The sequence below is a fragment of the Lampetra fluviatilis genome, chromosome 1 (genome assembly GCF_964198595.1).
Source record: "Lampetra fluviatilis chromosome 1, kcLamFluv1.1, whole genome shotgun sequence".
Lineage (NCBI taxonomy): Eukaryota > Metazoa > Chordata > Hyperoartia > Petromyzontiformes > Petromyzontidae > Lampetra > Lampetra fluviatilis.
In genome coordinates, this window is record NC_136275.1 from 11,085,223 (window position 1) to 11,110,154 (window position 24,932).

The 24,932-nt window shown below is 47.9% G+C and overlaps 1 protein-coding gene across 1 annotated transcript in view; it reads left to right on the forward strand.

Annotated features, from left to right (window-relative positions):
* The window catches only part of LOC144936485 (beta-1,4 N-acetylgalactosaminyltransferase 1-like), a 35,101-nt gene extending 10,436 nt beyond the window's left edge, over positions 1-24,665 (forward strand). The window contains exons 4-10 of the mRNA XM_078863589.1: positions 1,783-1,820; positions 7,848-8,028; positions 8,149-8,235; positions 16,282-16,469; positions 18,400-18,540; positions 18,637-18,859; positions 24,484-24,665. Coding sequence (XP_078719715.1) covers positions 1,783-1,820; positions 7,848-8,028; positions 8,149-8,235; positions 16,282-16,469; positions 18,400-18,540; positions 18,637-18,859; positions 24,484-24,665 — 1,040 coding nt within the window. The remainder of the gene's footprint in view (positions 1-1,782; positions 1,821-7,847; positions 8,029-8,148; positions 8,236-16,281; positions 16,470-18,399; positions 18,541-18,636; positions 18,860-24,483) is intronic.
* Positions 24,666-24,932: the final 267 nt, after the last annotated feature.

Genomic DNA, 24,932 nt, shown 5'->3' on the forward strand with positions numbered 1-24,932 from the left:
CTACAATATAATTTGCCTGGGCCATTCGAAGAATGTCATCTCCTCCCCATTCGTACTGCCATATTTGCATCCAACATGGTTCCTTTCATATCCATCCTTTTTCCCACTCTTCCATTTAAGTCTGCGCCCATCACCACTGCTTCATCTACTGGTAAGCTTTGAAGCTCCTGGTCTAAGCTCTCCCGAAAGTATTCATTCTCTTCCCCACTGCAGTACACCTGCTGGGCATACGCACACACCACATATACAACCCCACTGTCCAGTACCAGTCTGACTATCATCAGTCTGTCATTCACTCTTCATCTCCTCACTCAGCACAACTCCAACCCCATTTCTCCTTGCTGTCCTTCCATGGTATAACAATTTAAAACCACAGCCAATCTCTTTTGCTCTGCTGCCTTTCCATTTTGTTTCCTGGATGCATGCGATGCCGACATTCCTCCTCAAGCAGTCCGCTAATTCCTGACCTTTTCCTGTCATTGTTCCAATATTTCATGCAGCCAACTATATCTTTCTCCCCAACAACCTTCTGCTCTTTCCATTTTATTCTACATCTTGACATGTGCAGATAACATATTACCACCGCCCTGGTCTGCACTCCCTGCCGTGGCAGAGTCATTGGGTGCCGATATTCTTTGCACTCTCTGCCCACTTAAGGGCTGCGGGGGACTGAGGGCCAATTATTTGCAAGGACTTTTCATGTATTGGATTGAGGGTTTTACGGCCGGTTGCCAGTAGGGGTCGGCACGGTTTGAACCGACTCAAACTGGTTTCAAATTGAGCAATCCAAACCAAACCAGCGACGACTGAACCAAACCAAACCAAAACCAAACCAAACTAAGCTAAACCAAACCTCTTAAGTTGGCTTGAACCAAACTAGTTTGAGCCGGTTCCACCCTGTCCGAGCCAAACCGAGTCGGTTTTCGTAGCCCCAAACCAAACCGAACCAGTTCAAACAGAGCCAAACCAAACCGATTTGGTTCGGTTCAAACCGCGGTTTGGTGGTTTGAGCCAAACCGTGCCGACCCCTAGTTGCCACCAGACACCAACCCTCTTCATTTATCCCGGCTTGGGAAAGACAGAAACACATTTCTGGTGGAGTTAGTGAACTAGGTAAAATCTTTAACATTAACTAACGATTGTAATCAGATACAGTACCATCAATTGCTCTGCAACAAAGAGAAAAAAGAGAAACATGTACTGTACTGTTATTGACTCGTTAATTATTAATATGTTTTATGTTGGAATAGCTGACATTAGCTTAAGTAACATATTCAAGGGAAGTTTATAAAGAAAAGTTTACTTTTTGACGTTTTAGCTAAATATATTCATTGGCAGTTTGGCAATCCATTTGAAACCAGAACCGACAACAACAGCGACTTAAATTAACAAGAATTATGGCTGGTACTCTTCCATACATTCCTGGATGATCTGAAAAATTGGGGAAATGCTTCATGTGAATAATGTCAAGGTTGCATACAACCAACATGATCAAGGTCAACTCTTGTACACCCAAAAGATCCTATCTTCACATCTGAGAAGTGTTTCATATTGTACTCAGTCCTGCGTTCTGACTGCCAACATTTTATATGTCTGAGAAACAGATAAACTTCTCGCCATGAGAATTGAAGAACCAAAATAGGCGGTGTCAAACTGAAATCTCAGAAATTGCAGGACACAATTTTAACATACATTTCACCTTGAATGGCAACATTTGAAAGCACAGTCATTGATTAATCATACTAACTTGTTGCATTTTTTTCTACATTTTGTATTCCGTAGGTTTAGGTTTGTATGCAGATAAAAGAGACATATACCAGGTCAGTACATACATTTATATAATATTATCGGAATGAATAGCATTATTTTGTACATAATCTAGAAGTACATGTTGCTGAGCTCCCCACCACCCCCAACATCCCCATGTTCGTACACCCAGGTCCCCCCTCGTGCATGCCAACTGCTAGGCCCCCCAAGCTGCCCCCCTCCTCCACCTCATCAACCTGTACCCCCCTCCTCCAGTATACTACTACCCAAACGTGTCCTCCCCTCTCCACTCCCCCAACAGCCCTCCTGAGAGCAAACTAGAGTGCCTAAAGAAAGCCTACCTAGCACCAGTGCAGGCTTGTCTTTCTTAATGAGCGTTCTGTCTTAGAGAATTCGCTATAACGAGCAATTTGAATTTCTATCCGTTTGTTCGCAAAACATGCCAAATGTTCGCTTAGCGATCAATTAATATGTATCCCATGGTGGCAGGGGGTCCACGACGGCCTGCAGCTGTTTGTTTACCAGCTGTGCTGTGTGCCCGTGTGTTTTGTCATGTTGGGGAGGGGGACTCATGGTAGCACTGTAATCGGTGGGTGGGGGGCTGGGTCGGTGGCGGCACTAATTGCAGATGCTCAGTACAGGAAGTGGCTATGAACCCAGCAACCCGAGTTCGATACTGAGCCATGGCTAACATCAGTGCCGAATTATATTTGAACCAGCGGTCTTGTATGGCCCCTACTGCTACCTCCACCCACGAACATCTACCCTTCAAACAACATAAATGCCAGGCACCTGCAAGCACTGTGGTTCTTCATGTGTGGTGTTACATTTGATGTTTTCTTACTTTATTCTCAAACTAGCTTTACAACCTGGCTTCGCCCGAGACTTGGATTCTTGTCTTGGATTAATACACGGCCTACGCGGAGGCTGGGGGGGGATGCGTGACGTCAGCAGGCACACTGCGTGACGCTGCAGCATGCGGGTGACATCACAGATGTGACGTCGCCGCTCACTTGCCGTGCAAAATATATCCAGTATTGTGCCCCCCCCCCACCCCCAAAATACAAAAGTCTATTTTTATACGTTTTGCATTGTGTGCAGTGTGGAAGCTACCCACATGCCAAATTTCAAGTTTGTTGCATGTCGGGAAGTATGCTAAACATTTCGAACAGTCACACATATTCACAAACTTCCCTTTTATATATGTTGAGGAGTGCTGACGTCAGGTCACACTCGCCTCGGGGGGAATGCTGTCAAGGAAAAGTGACGTCATGCCACCCGGGGTATTTGAGGGAAGACCCGTGACATAGATGGGGGTCTTCGCGGGGAGCCAAGAGAGTGAGTGGTAGGGGAGTAGGGGGCTCCGGGATAGAGGGTTTGAGAGCCAGGCTAAAGGGCTGCTTTACCCGGCTGGCCGAGTTGGATGAACCCTCGGTCAGTGCTGTGGGAAGAGCCTGATAGCCTGGTAGGGTGTAGGTAACTCCCAGTACCCTTCCCCTGGGGAATTAGTAATAACTCTGTGTTAACCCCTTCCCCCGAGTTAGGCGCGAGCCCTTAATAAACAGTTCGGCGTCAGCCCCTACACGACTGGCTTCAGCGTCGTTCTTCCTACATAACATATATATAGATTCTAATTTGTATTTCTCACGTGAAAAAAGTTGTTCAAGAGTGGAAATTGTTGGGGCTGAAAGATAGCTCAGCTTTTAACATGGGAGTCAATGGGAAAACGATGATCGTTTCATGAGTTTTCGCTTCCCAAGCACTTTTCTTGAAACGTATTTCGCTTGTTCAACAAGATTTATCTTGGGCGTGCACATTCCCCTCGCCCCCAATGCTGGGCACACATGGGCATGGCCCCTGCGTGCCCCCAATGTGCACTGGGCACCCTCCCCCCTGATGTCTTCACACGCCCGACATGAATGAGGAGGGAGCCATTCATGGTGGAGGGGGGAGGGGGGGTGGGGCCGCTCAGCTTCCAGCCAATCATAACTCTAGGGACGAACGACGGAACACCATGGCAGTCATTATTCGAGAGATGACGGAAAGTCAAAGTGATTTCCTGCTCAAATGGGCATTTAGCCAGTGATCTCCCATTACAGTCCGCATCCAATTGTAGAAATTCCGCGTAGCTATTGCACACCGAGTCTATCTACAGGACAACCAATGTTGATTTTCTCATACTCACTTTTTCGACACTAAATATATGATGGGCTGGACATAATGTCACATTTTGACAATAGCCATTTATTTATCATAAAACCTTCACTTGAGTCTAAAGGCTCATTTTAATAAGGGTCCTGTTTGGGCAAATACATATCTAATAATCTGAGGTTTGTCCATGAGAATCGAGTCAATAAATGTTTTACCTTATCCATTTGGGCTCCTCCATGACCAGTTTATAGACTTCATCTCGCAGTGAATATATCATGACTTATAGTGATGTTTGTCCAATTCCTTACACTACAATTTTTTACGTATGGGAAATAACCGGAGTTTGTGGAAAAAGACCACACATGTCAGCAACCTGCTTATTTCAATGGCATCTGATACCAAGTGCAGCAAATACGCTACACTAAGGAACTAGCAGGAAGTGCCCAGCTTTGCCCAGGGGAAAAATATATTTCAAAACTTGTCTTCTCTGAAAAAAGTAACAACATATCCATACATAAATAGTAAGCTATTATGAAAGCCCGGCGTTCTATTTGTCCATTTGTCCATCAACAAAATTATGAGAGCCTTTCAGAAGTCCTGAATCAAAAAGTTGCAAAAAGTTGATCTAAAATTGTAGGCATATATACCTACACAGGCTACATACAAGTGACGGGTTATGGAATGGGCTTTGGAGAGCACCTTCGAGAACATGGGCGGAGCTGAGCTGGGGGGGGGGGAGGAGCCGCCCAAAGGGTTCTTAAGGTGGGCCCCGTGACGGAGGCGTGGTCGTCGTAGGGAGCCAGGGTAAGGATCGGCTGCAGAGGGTCTCTCCCTCTTCATCGCGGAGTGATGTTGGCTGAACCCCCGCTCCAGCCAGACGAGTGGGAGAGCCAAGGGGATGGCCGAGCGTAGGGTCCTGTAGTATTCAGTAAGGGTCGACTGGAATAAGGTCTTTCTCTCCTTGTCGCGGTGTGGTGTTGGCTGAACCCCTGCTCCGGACAGACGAGTGAGAGCCCAAAGGGTAGCCGAGGGTAGGACCCAAATAGTATTTGGTCTCCAGAGTAAAGAACCAAGATAGAGTGCACCTACACTGGTGTGAGCGTAGGATGTTGAGTGTAACAGTGTTTTATTAAACGGCAACAACCCTTATAGAATTCCTCATCTCCGCGTGGTTCCACTGCACTACACTTGTAAAAAAAAATGACCACGAAGTCTTTAATACGAAGGAGAACCTCTCTCCCATCGTAGCCGCTCAGCAAGCTTGTTTGCATTGCTAGGGGCAACCGCAAGTGGGTGTTTCCGCGCATGCGCCGATGCGTGCTTTGGTGCACCCTCAAAGTTATCATTACGATCGGCATACATTGTTACAAAATGTGATTTTCTTAGTTTACATTGGACCAAGGGCAAATACAAATAGCGAGTTTTAGTCCGGGGGCTTAGTTTGTTGTATCTGTGTACTTTGTTTAAACGTCAACCAAGCAGTTTGTCAGTTAAAAGTGTTATAAGTGTAGTGGCATACAATAGTAACTAGCAGTTGCCGCCCGCTTCGCGGGCGGTGTGTATATGCTTGGTTGGTGGGGAGTTGAAAGTGGCTGGACACAATATACATGTTTTGGTGATTGTTTTATGTTTATTTTTGTGAGGTTATATGTATTTTTATGAGACGCTCAATCGACAATATTCAAGAATGCAAGTTATTGAAATATAGAATGCAACTTATTGAAATATCTGGCGATACACGATATTCTTCGTGTACACTCCATCTTCCTCCTCGTCGTCAGGTCCCTCAATAAGCACCTTGATGTTGGATCTTGCCGTGACTCGCGATAGTGCCACGTACAGTTGGCCGTGCGAGAAGCATGGCGTTGGTAGATATAATCCCAGGTTGTGAACAGTTTGCCCTTGCGCCTTGTTGATGGTCATCGCGAAGGCTGGGACAATGGGGAACTGATAATTGGTTTTTTACCCTTCTATCTGGCAACAAAACTGACACCTTTTTACAAGGAGTCATGTTTGCATAGACCGCAATACCTGCAGTCATAATACAAACAAAAGACATAACTCTGATAATGTGCTTGATTGGTCCACACCAATCAAGCACATTGATTGGTCCACACCCGAGACAGCTTTCCTAAGGAAAGCTGGTTCGGGTGTGGACCAATCAACTTCAAGGACAGTGTACATTATCAGAGTTATGTCTTTTGTTTGTATTATGACTGCAGGTATTGCGGTCTATGCAAACATGACTCCTTGTAAAAAGGTGTCAGTTTTGTTGCCAGATAGAAGGGTAAAAAACCAATTATAATATTTTTACTGGCAAATGAGGTTCCCATAGTGTAAATGGGGAACTGCTTGCGCCGAAGTAGAAATGGGAAGTCTTTCGTGTCGTCGTCGCTGATGAAGATGATCCGAGGGATCAACACCTCCTTACCATTATGGATTCCTGTCATGATAGTCGCGCGAATGACGTGTGGCTTCATTTCCACGATGCGAAGCCGTGTTCCGTTGCACAGGCCAGCGTCCGGGTTCAAGTTGCGCATCATCATCACTGGGATGCCTTTGTTGAGGATCAACTTGTGTGGCGGAACCCCGTTGATGTTCACCTAGTTGAGGGCCTCTATCTCATTGGGCCGAAACACTTGTTTCGGCCCAATGAAAGATTAAGCACAGTGGTTTCAAGGGAATGGGTGCAATATTGATGGAGCTGCATACGAAAGAGTGGTCAGTTTTGTCCACTGGGCCGTCGAACCGAACCCCACCAATAATGAACAGATTTTATTGAAAGTTCTGGAATTGAAAATGTATGTGGCTATCTGATTAGTGGAGGGTTCTTGGTTGCACCCGCGGACGTTCTTCGTTGGCGAGATATCGCCAGCAAAACGCAGTGTTCGGCGAGTGCAACAGCAACACTGTACCTACAGTAGATTTTCCGTTGCGACCATCTGATTATGGTGTTGCGTGAAAGTAGGTGCAATTGTTGACCGAAGAGACGCTCTCGGGCGGCAGGTTTATTTATTTATATTTATCGAATGAAAGTGAGCTTTGGCTTTTTGCCGGCTGTTTTATTTATTTTTATCTAATGTCTGGGCGGGCCCGTAAATAAATAAATATGCGTCCAGACACGCACGCAGAACACCAAACCAGCGTAGTTGTTTAAGATGTAGCAGCATAGCTCTGGCTCCTGGCAGGGAAGACGATCTGCGGCTTACAGCAGCCCTGATGTCAGCAGGCCAGGTTATACATCAGAGGGGGATCTAGGGTAAAGGTCACAGAAAGGGCACACCAAGAACCACAGGTAGGTTCTAGGAAGGGGACGTGGCCGGGCGCGGAGCCAGGCCATGCTGACAGTATAAGACGGGCCCCGGTAGGGGATCTCGGGGCTGTCGTATAGAGTGGGATCCCCGTCGTGCTGCTGAAGTCTTCACCATTCTTCTCGTCGTTCTTCACCATCCTTCTTGTCGTCGTCTCCGTCGTCACCATCTCGGGACGTCACCAGTCAGGCAACCTACCAACTGTCCTGACTGAGTAACGTCGCTGATCAGAGATGAACTTATTATAAAAGTTTCGATTTAAAGCTTTCGTGACTGCAGGGATTCATCTTCTTGGTTCTTTCGGTGACGTGACTTTACCGAAAGAACCAACAAGAAGATTATTATAAAAGTGTTAACCCCGATGGTGCTTGTTAATAAAGAAGTGCCTCCAACTATTATTGTCTCCGAGTTAGTCACTACACAAGGATAGGCGTGCACAGACAAACAGACACAAAAATACGTTTATAGGTAAGATGGCATGGGATGAATGATCCACCTGGTCTCGTTTGATGATTCACTTATTCATTAGAGTTTCTTAAACATTTGCAAGTGGAGATATACCAATTGCTAAGTTTGTGTTTCAGTGTTCCTGAGATAAGGCTTCTTTGTCCTCCCCAGGTGACGCTGTCCGCAAAGCTGGGGGTGCTGGACACGGTGGCGGAGGTGGGAGAGGTGACGGTAGAGTGGCTTGGCAAGTCACGCCTCTCCCTGAGCAGCCCCCACCTGGAGAGTCTCAACCTGCAGTTGCGCACGGTCACGTACACCAACACAGTGTACCAGCCGGGCACCTCTGAGATGGGTACGGCGAGAAGCAACACACGCCCAGCGTGAACATCCAACTACGGCACCATGGACTACGTTTGCCGGCACGCTCTGCTGACTCGAGCTCTGCTCTTTTTCCTGGTGTCTTTGTCCACAGTGCAGCTGGAGAGCGGGAAACACAGAGCTGAGATACCGATCATCGTAGCACACCAGAACTTGCCCTGGCTCTACGACCCGGGTCCTGGTGAGATTTGTTGTGAAGGAAATATTACTAATGATTGAACACGAATTACTAAAGTGTACTTCTTCTTGGTTTTTTCGGTAACGTCATGTAAAAGGGAAATAATAAAATAATAATAAAACATAATAAAATACAATTCTCACGACGTTTTGGCCACAGCGCAAGCAGCCGTCCTCAGGTGAAGAACAGGTCTGTCGGAAAGACAGCGTCTGAATGAATACCACCAAGCTTGGCAGCGTATATTTAAGCTGGGTTAGGGGAGGAAGGGCGCCTTGACAAATGAATTTGCATATCAACAGAGGAATTTAGCATATTTATGGAAAATGCAGATATGGGATTAGTCACTACTTGTGGAATGCGTAGGGGGGGTCTCAAAGTCATATTATGCCCGTGCATTATGTGTATTATGTTCAAAACCATCACCTTACCCTACATTGCGGAGGTCACAAAAAAGATCTCCAAAATCCTGAATAAACACAAGATCCAGGTCCGATTCAACACAGTACATAAAATCCGTGATCTGGTCCCATCTGTAAAAGATCTGGTTCCAGACATACAGTACCCTGGCGTTTACAAACTAAGTTGCCTCTGTGGTAGCAGTTACATTGGAGAAACCAAACGACATGTCTCGGACCGCATCCGTGAACATAAAGCAGACCTGAAACACGGTAGGACAAACACCTCAGCCGTGGCAGATCACTGTTACAATTCAGTGGGCTCACATGACATTGACTTCTCCAAGTCAGAGGTTCTCTGCAAGCCATCTGGCTACCATGAGAGATTCGTTCATGAGGCGATCCACATATACAAACACAGAGACAATTTCAACCGAGAAGATGGATTCTGGCTCAGCAATCATTGGAAGGACGTAATAAACCATTTCGGATCTTAACTGATTGTATTCACGTTTACGGTGACTTTCAGACCGCAGTCCACTAACTGGCATTGACTATATCTTTTGTATTCTCCGCAGGGAATGGAGTCTTTGCTCCGCTGCAAGTCCCCCTCCAACCACTCTCACATTGACATATTTCGTTGATTCCTCTTAGTACCTTTCACGTGACGGTCAATGGTATAGTGTTTAGCAGATTGTATAATAATAAATAGTATAAAAGTGTAATGTTTAATATAATTGTAATGTAGTAACTCGGCGGGAGACGACTTCACGGGTAACACACTCTTTATTTTACCAAACTCGTTCACAGGTGACTAACACCTACTTTGTATCTCGGGTGACAAACACCCACCTAGTATCTCGGGTGACTAACACCCACTTAGTATCTCGGGTGACAAACACCCACTTAGCTATTCTGGCGACTAACGCCCACTGAGCTATTCTGGCGACTAACGCCCACTGAGCTATTCGGGTGACAAACACCCTCTTAGCTACCCTGGCGACTAACGCCCTCTTAACTACCCTGGCGACTAACGCCCACTGAGCTATTCTGGCGACTAACGCCCACTGAGCTATTCGGGTGACAACCACCCTCTTAGCTACCCTGGCGACTAACGCCCTCTTAGCTACCCTGGCGACTAACGCCCACTGAGCTATTCGGGACACTCCCTGCCCGGGGTGTCCGTCTTGACTGTGGGTCCCCAGCCCGACCCACGTGGGCGTCGGACCCCGGGTCCCACAGTCTCGCCTCCGAGCCACAGGGCCCCGGTCCCCACAAGGACGGCGGGACTAGGGGTCTCGGGGCACTAGGTCTTCAGCTCCGTCTTCGGGTCTTCAACTGGGTAACTCTCCCCGAGTGCTCTCGCGCGTCCCCCTTTATACCCCACCTGCGGACGTCGCTGCGAGCACCCATCCTATTCGACCAATCACTGGGCGCTGGCTACGATCCTGTTTTCCCACATCTCAGCGTGCCTCAGCCCCCACGCCGCGCCGCCCCGTCATCTGTCACTCCCGGCGCGCGCGTCCACACCACGCCCACAACGCGTGCCCAACCCCGCACCTCGCGCCGCCCCGTGATCCATCACTGTCACAGTCGGCGCACGTCAACACCACCACTACATCACCCCCTACCACATAGCTCGCAGCCGACCCGGCTGCTATAAAAATATACAAACCCCCCTGTGTGCCCCGTAACACAACACAACAACAAGAACAACAACTAACGTAACAACACAACACAACGCGAACCCTACCATCCGCAACCATCAACCAATGCCACCGCGACAACAGAACAATATATATAATCCGGCGAGTGACAATAGCAATGTGTATGCAGAAAGAAAAATAAATGGAATTTTTTTTTTTTTCTCTCGACTCGTGCAGCGTCCCATTCTTTCCGAGCGTCCCTACAACGGGACATTACCCCGGCAGAGGGGAACACCGGGCGAGCTCGGTGTCGAGAAAAAAATGTCTTCATGAAAATTGTCGTGCCCTAGCCCGAGTCCGCCTTGCCGGTCCGTCGTACGGCACCAGACGCGGTTGAACGTCCGGTGGTGCCGGCAGTTCAGGAAGACATTGGCCAGGCATCGAGGACCCGTGCGTGCCGCGGGGTTCAGGTTCCCGACGGTCAGCAGCCGTCAAGCCCGAGGCACTTGGGGGTGGGTCAGGTGGAGACACGTGAGGAACAGCCTGCGACACCTCCATCCCCAAGTCGACGGTCACATCACACGCCCGGTCGTTACGGCACAGAACGGGGTCACACGGTGCCGCATAGGGCTTCAGTCGGGAGGGGTGCACGTACCAACGGCGTTTTTCCCATTTAATCTGTATACTCTGGGGTCGTGCAACCCGCACAATTTCCACCGGTCCCCTCCAAGGTCTCAACAATTTGGGGGACGTAGCCAACGGTGCATGTGGACAATGCAGCCAGGCCTTATCGCCTGGTTTCCAATCATGCGTATGCACCCTCCGCCCATGCAATCCCTCGTTCGCGATTTGCCGAGACCGCGAATTCAACCTCGCCACCTCCCGCGCTTCAGTCAATTTGGCGATATTAAATTTGATGTGGTCTGCCAATTCTGATTTTGCACGTGGCTGGGAAATCCCCAGTTGGACGTCCATGGCCGGATCGGCCTCCCGCCCATACATAAGAAAAAATGGGGAAAACCCCGTCGCCGCATGAGGGGCCATTTGATAGGCCGCGAGTACCCCCGGCACCTGTAAGTCCCAATCAACCTGATCGTCGCAGACCTGTTTGCACAGCATAGCCGTAATCGTCCTGTTCAGACGCTCAACCATCCCGTCAGTCTGCGGGTGGTAGGTGGAAGTACGCACTTTCTTTGTACCCAACAGGTCGCACACCTCGCGCAACAAAACGCTCGAAAAATTCTTTCCTTGATCCGTCAGCAAGCGTTCGGGGGCGCCCTTGTCCAAAACATAACCCTGGACGAAGGCGTCCGCCACCGCTGCAGCCGACTGGTTGGCGAGTGGCCATGCCATGGGCCATCGGGTGAAGTATTCTACGCCAACCAGCAGGAACCTATTTCCCCTCGGTGTAGCAGGAAAGGGCCCCAAGATGTCCAACGCAACCAATTCGTTTGTGCGCGAAACTTGAATGGATTTCAGCGGTGGATTAGCTGCCAATGGTGGCGGTTTTCTTTTGGCGCACCCTACGCATCCCTTAAGAATGTTCGCCACGTCGTTACCCATCCCCGGCCAATAATAGTCTCGCTGGATTAGGGCGAGCGTTTTGTGAAAACCCAGATGCATGAGCCGTTCATGAGCTGCCAGAACGACCCTACCCCGCATAGCAACAGGCACAACGAGCACGTGACGCCGGGACATGTTGTCCCACTTCATCAAAAGGCCCTGTCTGCACACCCAGGAACCGACCCGCGCATCCCCTACCTCGGGAGCGCCAACTTTCCGACGTAGCGTAAGTAGGGAGCTGTCGGACATTTGGAGACGGCCCCACTCAATGAGGGGCAACGACAACAGCGAATCCCTCCCCGTGGGAGCGTCGACTCCCAATTGCACTTTGGACAAGTTAGCAGAACCGGCACACAACGAGTCCAACCACTCTGTCCCCTCGTCACTTGGAGGATGCGACTCGACAGTGAAATCTGCTTGAGCCCCGAGCCGTTCCTCAACGGGTAGCGGCGCGGCGTGAGCCAGCACCGTTCCCTGCGCAATTACGGCCGGCCGCGACCCCGTATTCAGGACCATTTCGAACGGCTCACTGTCCCCTCTCACCATGGTTTTAGCAAGCGCTAAGTCGAGGCCCCTTCTGGCCCTGTTAGACGGCCCCAACAGCACCCCCTGTGCCTCCGCACCCACCTCGAGTGGTTTCCTCAACCGAAGGGGTACCAACATTTGCGATCCCGGGAGCACCCGTACAGTCTGAGTTGCCAGCGCCTGCACCGTCGCACAAACCGTGCGTATTTTGGTAGGGCTCGTCAAGAACGCAACCCGCCGACCTGACGGAAGCTCAATGCAGGCCTGATCTATGAGAATTTTGATGGGCATTTTGGACAAAAAGTCCGTACCTAGCAAACAGGGAACGGCCAGCGATGATGATACAAAAATAGGGCCCGCCAATTTGATGTCACCAATGCAAATAGTCGCCCGAATCTGGCCGATGATCCCCAGGGATCCCCCATTCGCCGCATAAAATGGCACGTCCACTGGCAGAAGGGGTCTACTTTGGACGGGAAGAATGTTATAAATAAGGTCCGAAATGATAGTGGCCGACGCACCCGTGTCCACAAGCACCCGGATCTCAACCCCGTCAATAAACCCCGTTACCACGGACGACCCGGCCGACGCAGCCACTATCCTGTGGGCCAATTCGGACCATTCGACTGCTTGCGGGCCGTGTACGGACCCCCCTCGCCGAAATGAACCCCCGGCACCCAGCCGCGAACCCCCCACCGCCAAGCGGCGACCCGAATGTGCCGTGTTTGTGGACCGAGCGTGTGAGGTGCCGCGACTTGCCGGGTTTTGTTGGGATGACTTGTGGGCCTGGTCGTCGTCCCGACGTGGTCCTGTGGCGCGCTGACGCGGGGCCCGGCACCCGGCTGCGACGTGACCCCGAAGGCCGCAGTTGTAGCAGACGACGAGGGACGTCGTAGGTTTCGGTTGCTCCAGCTTGCGGGATGAACGTGTGGGCGAACGACCTCCCGTTCTCCACTCCCCCGGACGCGATGCAGCGAAGGCCTGCTCGTGATCCGCAGCTGGCTGAGGTTCGGCGCTCGTGGCGGCCAGTGCCGCGTACCCCACCAATTTGCAGACGACCCCCGGCCTGCGTTTGAGGACCTCGTACGCGTGAATGCTCGTGGCGATCGCCAGGGAGCAGATATCCATTTCGTCCGCCACATTGATGGGGACCCCCAACTCGTGGGCCAACGCCAGCAGCTGCTCCGTCACCATGGCGTCCTTCCCCTCCTTATCCATGCGGGGAAAAGCTGCGTCCGCCAAGGCGAGCAGTGCCGTGCGATAGGCGAGCGTCGTTTCTCCAGCCACCTTCCGCCGATCGTAGAACTGGTGGCGACACGTGGAGGGCGGTCCGAACACCTTCGCCATCAGGTGTAGTGCGGCCTGGAGCGTAGAGCGGGACGACCTTGCAGCAGATGTGAAGGCTGCAAGCGCGTCGTCGTCGAGCATCGCTGGCAACGCACGCAGGGCAATGGTGTCGGACCATCCCGACATCTCCTGATGAGCGAGGAACCTTCGTTGGAAGGCTCCCCAGTCGCCCCCATCCGCCTTGAACGCCGACAGCGCGGGCAATCTTTGCTGGAGGACCCGATCGTCGTCGACGTCGGAGAGATTTTCCCGCGCTCCGCTGTAGTTGTGTAAAATGTCGGCTCGGTTGTCAGGCGCAAAATGGAGAGCTCCGGCGTGCGCTGATGACGTGGGCTGCGCTGAGCGGAGGTCTCCGGCCACGTGGTGTCCGTGTTTCCCGCCAATCGATGGCGGCCCCTCAAAAACGGCGGCAACTTCCAGACTTTTGGCGCGAAGCGCCTTTTGGCGGGATCCCTCCAACCTCGCTTTCTCCACCAGCACCGTAGCTGTTTTTTCGCTCGCCGGAACGGAGATGTCCGCCAAGACAGCGGCGGCGGCGAGTAGCAACTCCGCCAACCTGGAGTGTGCGTCTTGGAGGCTGGTGTCGGAGGCGAGCGGAGCGTCGGCCATCACCGCGAAGTGCTGCATCGGCGGCAACTCCTCGTCCTCTCCTCCCGAGGTTGGTGTCCCCGGTACGCCGTCGTCTTCCCGACCTCGCTCGTGGGTACGGGTAGTCTTCCTCGTGTCCATTCTTCTTGAAGACAGGTTCACTTCTGACGCCAGTTGTAATGTAGTAACTCGGCGGGAGACGACTTCACGGGTAACACACTCTTTATTTTACCAAACTCGTTCACAGGTGACTAACACCTACTTTGTATCTCGGGTGACAAACACCCACCTAGTATCTCGGGTGACTAACACCCACTTAGTATCTCGGGTGACAAACACCCACTTAGCTATTCTGGCGACTAACGCCCACTGAGCTATTCTGGCGACTAACGCCCACTGAGCTATTCGGGTGACAAACACCCTCTTAGCTACCCTGGCGACTAACGCCCTCTTAACTACCCTGGCGACTAACGCCCACTGAGCTATTCTGGCGACTAACGCCCACTGAGCTATTCGGGTGACAACCAGCCTCTTAGCTACCCTGGCGACTAACGCCCTCATAGCTACCCTGGCGACTAACGCCCACTGAGCTATTCGGGACACTCCCTGCCCGGGGTGTCCGTCTTGACTGTGGGTCCCCAGCCCGACCCACGTGGGCGTCGGACCCCGGGTCCCACAGTCTCGCCTCCGAGCCACACAGGGCCCCGGTCCCCACAAGGACGGCGGGACTAGGGGTCTCGGGGCACTAGGTCTTCAGCTCCGTCTTCGGGTCTTCAACTGGGTAACTCTCCCCGAGTGCTCTCGCGCGTCCCCCTTTATACCCCACCTGCGGACGTCGCTGCGAGCACCCATCCTATTCGACCAATCACTGGGCGCTGGCTACGATCCTGTTTTCCCACATCTCAGCGTGCCTCAGCCCCCACGCCGCGCCGCCCCGTCATCTGTCACTCCCGGCGCGCGCGTCCACACCACGCCCACAACGCGTGCCCAACCCCGCACCTCGCGCCGCCCCGTGATCCATCACTGTCACAGTCGGCGCACGTCAACACCACCACTACATAATGTTTAAAGTAATATATAGTATCGTATTTGTATAGTGAATATACAGCAGTGTGGTATACAGTAGGGTGGGTAGAATAATACAGAGTGTAATATTACAATGTATAGTCTAAGGTATAGGGTGGTATATAGTAATGCAGTATATAATTTAATGTTGGGTTTGTCTATGGCAGTATATAGTACGGGGTAGATCCGTGTGATGTAAGGAAAAAGTTTAGCTGGAGGCATATTATATTTTTTGGGACATAGAATTGTAATGTATGACTTACTGTTAGTAGCTCAGCTTATTGGAGAGTATATTTAGTATATTGATGATATTGATGTAGTTTATATTTTAGTTTTTTACGTGGTGGTTTGGCTGCTGCAGCTCCTTACTATTAAATTCCTTCCCTTTATTACTGCTAACCCTACCTCCTCCCTTTGTTGCTGCTAATCCTACATAATGCACGGGCAAAATATGACTTTGAGACCCCCCCCACCTCCTACGCATTCCACAAGAAGTGACTAATCCCATATCTGCATTTTCCATAAATATGCTAAATTCCTCTGTTGATATGCAAATTCCTTTGTCAAGGCGCCCTTCCTCCTCTAACCCAGCTTAAATATACGCTTCCAAGCTTGGTGGTGTTCATTCAGATGCTGACTTTCCGACAGACCTGTTTTTCACCTGAGGACGGCTGCTTGCGTTTTGGCCGAAACGTCATGAGAATTGTATTTTATGTTTTATTGTTATTATTTCCCTTCTACGTGACTTTACCGAAAGAATCAAGAAGACGAATCCCTGCAGTCACGAAAGCTTTAAATCGAAATTTAAAGTGTACTTCTTACAACCAGCATTAAAGCACATTTCATCATGCTTGTCTATATAAAGTTACAAATACATAATCAGGGCTGGGATTCACAGAGCTATTTTCCTGGCCTGGCAGATGGTAAAATCAGCAACCTCGTGACGGTGGTGACCAAGACCTTCTTGCGATACGACAAGCTGAGGAAGCTCATTGCCAGCATCCGGAGATTCTATCCAGACATCACCATCATCGTAGCGGACGACTCCGAGCACGTGGAGATGCTCCGCGAGCCGGGCGTGGAGCAGTACATCATGCCTTTTGCGAAGGTTGGCACTGATTATAAAGGTGCAGTCGGTCTTATTTGTAATCTCCAACAGTTAAATATATTTCAAATGAATAACAACCATTCGCTTCTCCAGAGTTATCGATTTCCAGTGTACATATTCAAGTTAGGCATTCTGCCATGGTGTAATGTTAGCACCATGGACTCGCAATCTAGAGGTCGGCATTACCATCTCCCAGCTCTGCAGTTGAAATAATGGTCAGGTTTCTGAAATCCCTTGACCTCTATTCATCTAGCACAGAGGTTGGCAACCAAACAACAAGCGGCATTTTTTTAGAATTCGATAAAAAACTCAATATCTAAAGAGCTGCAATGCATGCGAAAAATGTCAGGAAGTATTCCTTAAAGAGCCCCATGCGGATACAGAGCCGCAGGTTACCGACTCCTGACCTAACAGTATAAATGGCTACACCACAGTTGATTAGCAGGTCGTGTGTGGTAGGATAATACGTGGGTGAAACGTCTTTCAAGCATGGAAGACTCGGCCAAAATAATAATATAAAATGTCGCCTTTCATTTAATTATTTAGTTTCATAGCGACTTTGAAAAAGAGTGCTGTACATATGAACATTTCAACATTCCATAAAATGTGTTTTATATAAGACAGTATAATTAAGATAAACAAATTTCACCAAGTTATTGGTAATTGCTTAAAAAGTGATGGTATAGAAACGAGTTTGCAATTGTGAATTGAAAACAATATACAGTGTCCCTGTCACAGATATAGCTGGGGAGAGCAACCATAGGTTGGAAGCCACAAAGCAGAAGGTCCGGTTTCCCTTCCAATAGATCCCACATGTAGGCGTGTGCAAGGCCATTTCAGTGCGTTATAGGTAACAAGATCTTAAAATCGATTCTAAGCTTCACCGAGATCCAATGTAAAGATGCCAGACCAAGTGTGATATGTTCAGATAAAGTGGTTCTAGATAAAACGTGGGCTGCTGCATTCTAAACACATTACAGGCATGCCTGACAAGGGAGCACTGCAATAAGTGATTCTCGTCAAGATTAGTGCGTGAACCAGTATCTCATGCAGGCAACGTTTAGAACATGAAAATATGATGTCTTAGAGAGACTATTCACATGCGCTTCAAATGATAGACCAGGATTAAGGATGACATCAATGTTTTATTTTAAGGGCAATGAGCAGATATTATGACCAACAAGAGAAAAATAAAATAAATAATCGAATACGCGACGTTTCGATTGCAAAACAAGCAACCGTCATCAGGTGTGAAAGAATGCAAGTTCAGAGGGAGACACAGAGAGAGAGAACCACCTCTACGGGGAGGATTTTCACACAACTCAGACTTAACTTCAAATTTAGCAATCTTTGGAAGAACGTAATGAACCAGGTAATGTGTTAACTGTTGTATTAGCCGACTCTGTGTTGCATTGCATTACATTTCTAAGTTTACTAGGTTTGTTTTCTCAAACTTCCAATTTTTCTCCCCCTGCCGTTTACGTTTATTTTCTCTGCCCCCCCCCCCCCTCTATATAATGCCTCGCCACAGAGGCGTTGTTCTGTCGTGTTTTGTCTCTCTCTCTGTATGTGTGTCTCTCTCTGAGCTTGCATTTTCACACCTGATGACGGTTGCTTGGGTTGCAATCGAAACTTCGTGCATTCCATTATTTATTTTCTTTTTTTTCTGCGTGACTTTACCGAAAGAACCAAAGAGTAATTCCTGCAGTCACGAAAGCTTCAAATCAAGAGAAAAATACCCTCTCAAAAGCTCCCTGTAATGGAGACTCATCTACCACCGATGGTATAAGCGAACAATAATTACAGGACTGATCATATCAATTTGTTTTATTTCCAAGTTAGTGGAGAATAGCACAATGCATACAAATCCTATTCAATAAGCAGTGTCAAACAGTCTCTTAAAGCTTCCACTGTGCGGTCCTATGCATAGGGCTGGTTTGCCGGCAGGAACCTCGCCATCTCCCAGGTGATGACCAAGTACCTGCTGTGGGTGGATGACGACTTCCTCTTCTCGGAGAATACGAAGCTGGAGCGCATGGTGGAGGTGCTGGAGAAGACTTCCCTGGACTTGGTGCGTCTGCTTTGACTCAGAGTGATGTGTGAAGGGTCACAGGGTCAAATGCATGCAACTTTGGTAATGATTGTGTTTTTTTACTGTGCTGGGAAGGTGGGTGGCGTTGTGGACCAGAACGCTTATCAGTACCTGTACAAGGTGGTGCCTGGAGACTCGGACGGAGACTGCTTGTACCGAAAGATGAGCACTTACCATCGACTGGACGGCTTCCCGACCTGTTCGCTGGTGGACGTGGTGGTGAACTTCTTCCTGGCCCGCACCGAGAACATGCGCAGCGTCAGCTTCGACCCCCAGTTTAGCCGCGAAGGTCACGGACGTACGTAGACTCTGGTGAACTAATATTCATGAGTGGTCAATGTCTGTTCAGGTTCACTGCTGTGGAGTTTCATTCGAATATTCAAACCTCGTAGATATTTAATAACTTATAACATTAGTCCTATGAGGATGGGTTCCCAGGCTTCGTAACTTACTCTTTCATACTATAAACACTTGATATATTTTCCATTAATATTGTTAACAAATCTTAATTTGAAGCTTTCGTGACTGCAGGAATCCATACTCTTTGGTTCTTTCGGTAAAGTCACGTAGGTAGAAATAATAATAGATCACGACGTTTCGATCGCAACACAAGCAATCATCATCAGGTGGGACAACCACAGCAAGAAAAAAACTGCTGAAGTAGGCGAGAGGTCTGCTGTGGCACGAGGTTATATAGGCCTCAGCAGTAGGGGGGAAGAGAGAATGGGGGTTGGGAGGAGGCAGGGTTGGGAGGAGACAGGGCAGAAAGTAGACCAAGCAGCAGCACCTGAGTCACTGGAGGAAAGTGGGCCACCGCAGCAGCATTCGAGAGGTCGGCTGCAAGAGGGGAGAGAGAAGGGGGGGGAGAGGCAGGGCAGAAAGTGGGCCCCCGCAGCAGCACCCGGGTCACTGGAGTAAAGTAGGCCACCGCAGCAGCACTGGAGAGGTCGGCTGCAGGGCGGGGGAGAGAGAGAAGGGGGGGAGGAGGCAGGGCAGATCGGAGAGAGTTGCACAGAGAGAGAAAGACACACAGAGAGTTGGAAATAACAGCTGACTTAGGCAGGTAGGTGGGAAACATCACAGTCGGTTAAGACTGTACCTGGTTAATAACGTCCTTCATTGCCCAGGTAGACGTAGCCCTCAAAGGCTTGGGACACATCCCGGCAGATGTTGCTAGATCTGACATCGCTGCTATCCTTAAAAACGCTAAGAAACCCATTAGCAACATCAACAAGTATGAGCGTTTTGAACTCTCTCAATTAAAAAAACAGATGACATAGTCATTCTCTCAGCCGATAAGGGCAATGCCACTGTCATCATGGATAAAACCACTTACAGCAACAACATTTAGGAATGATGGCAGCTATACCAAAATCAACAGAGATCCCACCAACCACCTAGCTACAAAAACCAATAATATCATCACCAATTCGACTTCTCTTATCGATTCGAACAAGCAGCGCTCTCTAAAACCTTCGGCTGCTAGACCACCCAGATTTTATGGCCTTCCAAAGATCCACAAAGAAGGTAGCCCACTCCGTCCTATCGTCTCCACCATTAACTCACCCACCTACAAACTGGCCCAATTTCTGTCTGATACCCTGCTTCCTTTCACGGGCAAGACCACCTCAGCTGTACTTAACTCAGCTCACTTGGTTTCTCTAATCAAAGACATCTCACTGTCTCCAGGTGATTTACTTGTCAGTTTCGATGTAGTCTCCCTGTTCACTAAGGTACCTGTACCTGATACCATTGCAATAATTGAAGACTTGGTCCAACACGGACTGAATCCAGATGTACCAACTTTGGTAAGACACTGCCTTACCAACACTTACTTCACCTGGAATGGTACATTCTACAAACAAAATGAGGGTACCTCAATGGGTTCTCCATTATCACCAGTGGTAGCGAATGTTTTCATGGAGAAATTTGAGACAGATGCCATCCAGACATCCACCCTACGTCCTTCCTTGTGGAAGAGATACGTAGAGGACATGTTCGTCATCTGGCCACATGGCCTGCCAGCACTGAACCAATTTCTCAACCACATCAATTCCATACACCCATCTATCAAATTCACCATGGAAGTGGAAAAGGATGGCAAGCTACCATTCCTGGATGTTTTGATCGAGAAGAGACCTGATGGGTCGTTGGGACACTGTCTACAGGAAAGCTGCCCACACGGATGCCTATCGAAATGTTGCACACTCGAAATGAAGGACGTGGGCAGGTGCTCCAAATCGAGGGCAAGCACATTTATTTCTTGTAGTTAATATTAATCTTGTGAAGAACCGCACCGTCACTCTGTAAAATGCAACAGCGCGTGTTACACGCAGCAATTCTTCCGAGACGCCATTAACCATGTGGCTGGTTTACACGTGCGGTTATTCATTAACCCTCTCTCTTAAACCCAATTTTACTACTGATAAACCATCCTTGTCTTTGACAATCACATTTGCACATCACTATTCGACTATTGCTTTAATCCTAAGCTGCATGTATATCTATACCATCCACTTATATCGGTATATTACACCCATTATATGTACTGTATGTGTACAGTATACGTATTGTATCTCACCATTGTACAGCTTACTACTTTACATGTGTTCTATTCTCAATAGCATTGCAAGTAGTCATACTCTGGGTACATGGGCATGGTTATATACTAAACAGTATTAGAGTTAGAGAATTACAATGACAGTAACTAATTACAGTGCGTCATCCCTTTACAATGCACAGTGCTAAAACGCCTCTAATTGCATATATCACAAACGAACAATTCAAAGCCAAGCTTAAAGTCTAGAACAAGTCTAGAACAAGTCTAGAACATTTATATAACGATCAAAAACAACCTTTGGGTCCTTTACTTGTAAAATGCAACAGCGCGTGTTACACGCAGCAATTCTTCCAAGACGCCATTAACCATGTGGCTGGTTTACATGTGCGGTTATTCATTAACCCTGCCAGCCACCTACAGGCCCGACTCAGTCATCACATGCTGCTGTACACACATGCATTGATGCACTGCACAGCACATCAGGACCTTCACAAAACCACACTTTACTCCCTTGCTGCACAAGGATATAATTAAAAGAGTGATCCATTCCTAATGTGCCACAGAAAGCCTGACTCCCACCACCATCCAGCCCAGAAGAATTCCCTCATCACCTAGCCAGTGAGCTGGAGCACGTACACCAAGCCCTCAGGATGAACGGATATTCTGACCGTACAATCCGCAAAGCTGTCTCCCCAGACATGGGGAGACAACCATCTGAGGGTCCAACCAATACCATCACTGTGCCATACATAGCAGGGGTTACCAAAAATATTTCCAAAATCTTAAACAAACACAAGATCCAGGTCCGTTTCAACACAGTACACAACATCCGTGATTTGATCCCATATGTAAAGGATGTGAGTCCTGATCTGCAATACCCGGGTGTCTAAAAACTGAGTTGTGGCTGCGGCAGCAGTTACATTGGGGAAACGAAACGACATGTCTCGGACCGCGTTCGCGAACACAAGGCAGATCTGAAACACGGTAGGACCAATACGAAATCGACTTTTACAAGACGTATGTACTTTGCAAACCCACTGGCTATTATCAGAGATTTGTTCATGAAACCATCCAGCTATATAAACACAGACACAACTTCAACCGAGAAGATGGGTACAAACTGAGCAATCATTGGAAGGACGTTATTAACCAGGTAAAGTCTTAACTCACTGTGATGTTTCTATCCTACCTGCCTAGGTCAGCTGTTATTTCCGACTGTGTGTCTCTCCCTCTCTCTGTGCATCTCTCTCCGATCTGCCCCCCCCCCCCCTTCTCTCTCCCCCCCTGCAGCCGACCTCTCCAGTGCTGCTGTGGTGGCCCACTTTACTCCAGTGACCCGGGTGCTACTGCGGGGTCCACTTTCTGCCCTACCCCCTCCCCCCCTTCTCTCTCCCTCCCCTACTGCCGATGCCTATATAACCTCGTGCCACGGCAGATCTCTCGCCTACTTCAGCAGTTTTTTCCTTCTGTGGTTGTCCCACCTGATGACGATTGCTTGTGTTGCGATCAAAACGTCGTGATCTATTATTTTTCTACCTACGTGACTTTACCGAAATAACCAAAGAGTATTGTAAACAAAGACAATTTATATTGAAAATAATATTAAATATTATACTGTACAGTATGAAAATGTAAATCTGACATACGTATAAGAAACAGTGTACTGTAAAATATATTTACACTCACCAGTGACGGTGCATTCATAAGGTTGCATTGCTCACCACACACCATAGCTCCATAACATAGTGTGTTGCTGTGCACTGATTGGCCGATACGAATGTAAACAAATATTCTATGACCAATCGCGATGCGCAACGCTCAAGAAACCGTATCTTATAATTGTATTCTTATTTATAGAATGATAACTAAATAATTACATTTATATAGTGCTTTTCATCAAGGATCTCAAAGCACTGTACAGGAAACAGCAGCAGCAGACACTCGGCATACAAATAATATTATAAATACATAACAACTTTTTTTTACTAAATGAACTAAAAATGTAATAAGCGGAAGCGTATAAATAGGTTTGAAGAGATTCTGATATCTCGTGGAAGAGCGTCCCATAGCCTGGGGGCTCCACGGGAAAAATCTCTGTCACCCATAGACCGAAACCTCGACCTGGGAATACAGAGTAGATCTGTAATCTTCGGGACATTGAGGGGACAGCGGATGGATAATTATATTAGTTATTTATTTCAGTGTATTAATTATTATTTAACTTGTTTTTTTTTACCATTCATATAATGGTAATACATCCAAAGTTCGTTTTATTGAAACTTGATAAATTGAATATTCGCATATCGAAGTATTATTGTATTAATGTTACCTCCATATGGAATACAATTTAATCAATGCAGGAAGTGTTATTCTCCATCATTGATACAAAGGAATGTTTATGTTTATCACTGAATAAAATTAGTGTATTTTAAATGCTCTAGAAACTTCGGTGTTCTACTCGAACCTAGCATCGTTTTTGTTTACGTCTTTGTGCTTACTGTGCCTGAATATATTTTTGGTTGCTTTTTTTCTCAATCGAGGAATGTATTGCTTTTTATGTTGGGTCTCTGTGTAGGCTACTTTTATAATTGTACAATTGTGATTGTTTTTTCTCACATCTACATTTATTTATGGCTAGGCAATGAGTTCATAACTGCAGCCAGTCCCACCATGAGAGAAAAAGCAGGAAGGGGGGGGGGGGCAGGGAAAAACACAAGGCTCATTGACTTTTTGATTAAATCATTGTCTGATTCATTATAACGCAGAATTCACCACAGAGGAAATTAGTGGGTAATATAAAATAAATAGGTTTCCTTGTTAACCAATATTTTACCAAAAACGTGACGTGTGGCTGGGAGCACCATGGCCATATAGCCTGCTACAAAGTCCATAATAATATAGATTAGATAATTATTTGGTTTTGATATAGAATCCTTTATGCTGGTCGTCTCAGAGTGTAGTACACGCAAAAAGCGACTTAATCACTTATCTCAACATTTGAAATGGAACTCCTAGTGGTAGCTGACCCTGTGTGTACCACAAGGTAACTTGGCACTGACTTGCAATGGGGCAATGATAGCGATGTGCAATCCCAATTGGGTAATTTGTGGGTAATTTTCTAATTAGAAAAAAATTGGACAATGACGCCAGTACGCAATGGCCTACTTGGATCCTTAACATCCACTGTGAAGCAGGCGACGCATACACAGTATATCATTACTATACACCCACAGCAATAACCAGGGGTCGGCCAGGTTCAAACCTTTGTAAACAAGCAGTGCACGCTTTACTGGTGGATCATGTCACCATCCCGAACTCTTAACACTGAACTTGAGTGTTTTCTCCTCTCGGCTGCTGAACAGAGTTTTTCATCGATGGCCTGGGGAAGCTGAGAGTGGGGACGTGCAGCGACATTTCCATCGACCACGGCCCCAGGCAGGGAAACACGGGACAGTACAACAGATACCGTCACACCAAAGAAGCTCACAGTCTCACGATGCGAGCCCTCTTCTTCAAAAATCACTTCAAGTGCTACATAACCTAACAAATGCCTTCTGATGATGGCTACAAGGAATGGCATTACAATTTTTAGTAAAATGGAGATTTCATTAATTTACACAGTTGATACGTTGTTTGGCACATTTTGAGTAATTTAGTAAATTTACACGTGTTTCGTAGGTATTGTGGATACACATTTTATATTGTTTTAACAAAGTCAAATATAACGATTACATAGTTTTAAAGCGTTGTGTATTGCATTCTTCAGTTTGCACTGAAATGCAGTAAATGTCTCATTATATAGCTTCAGTTT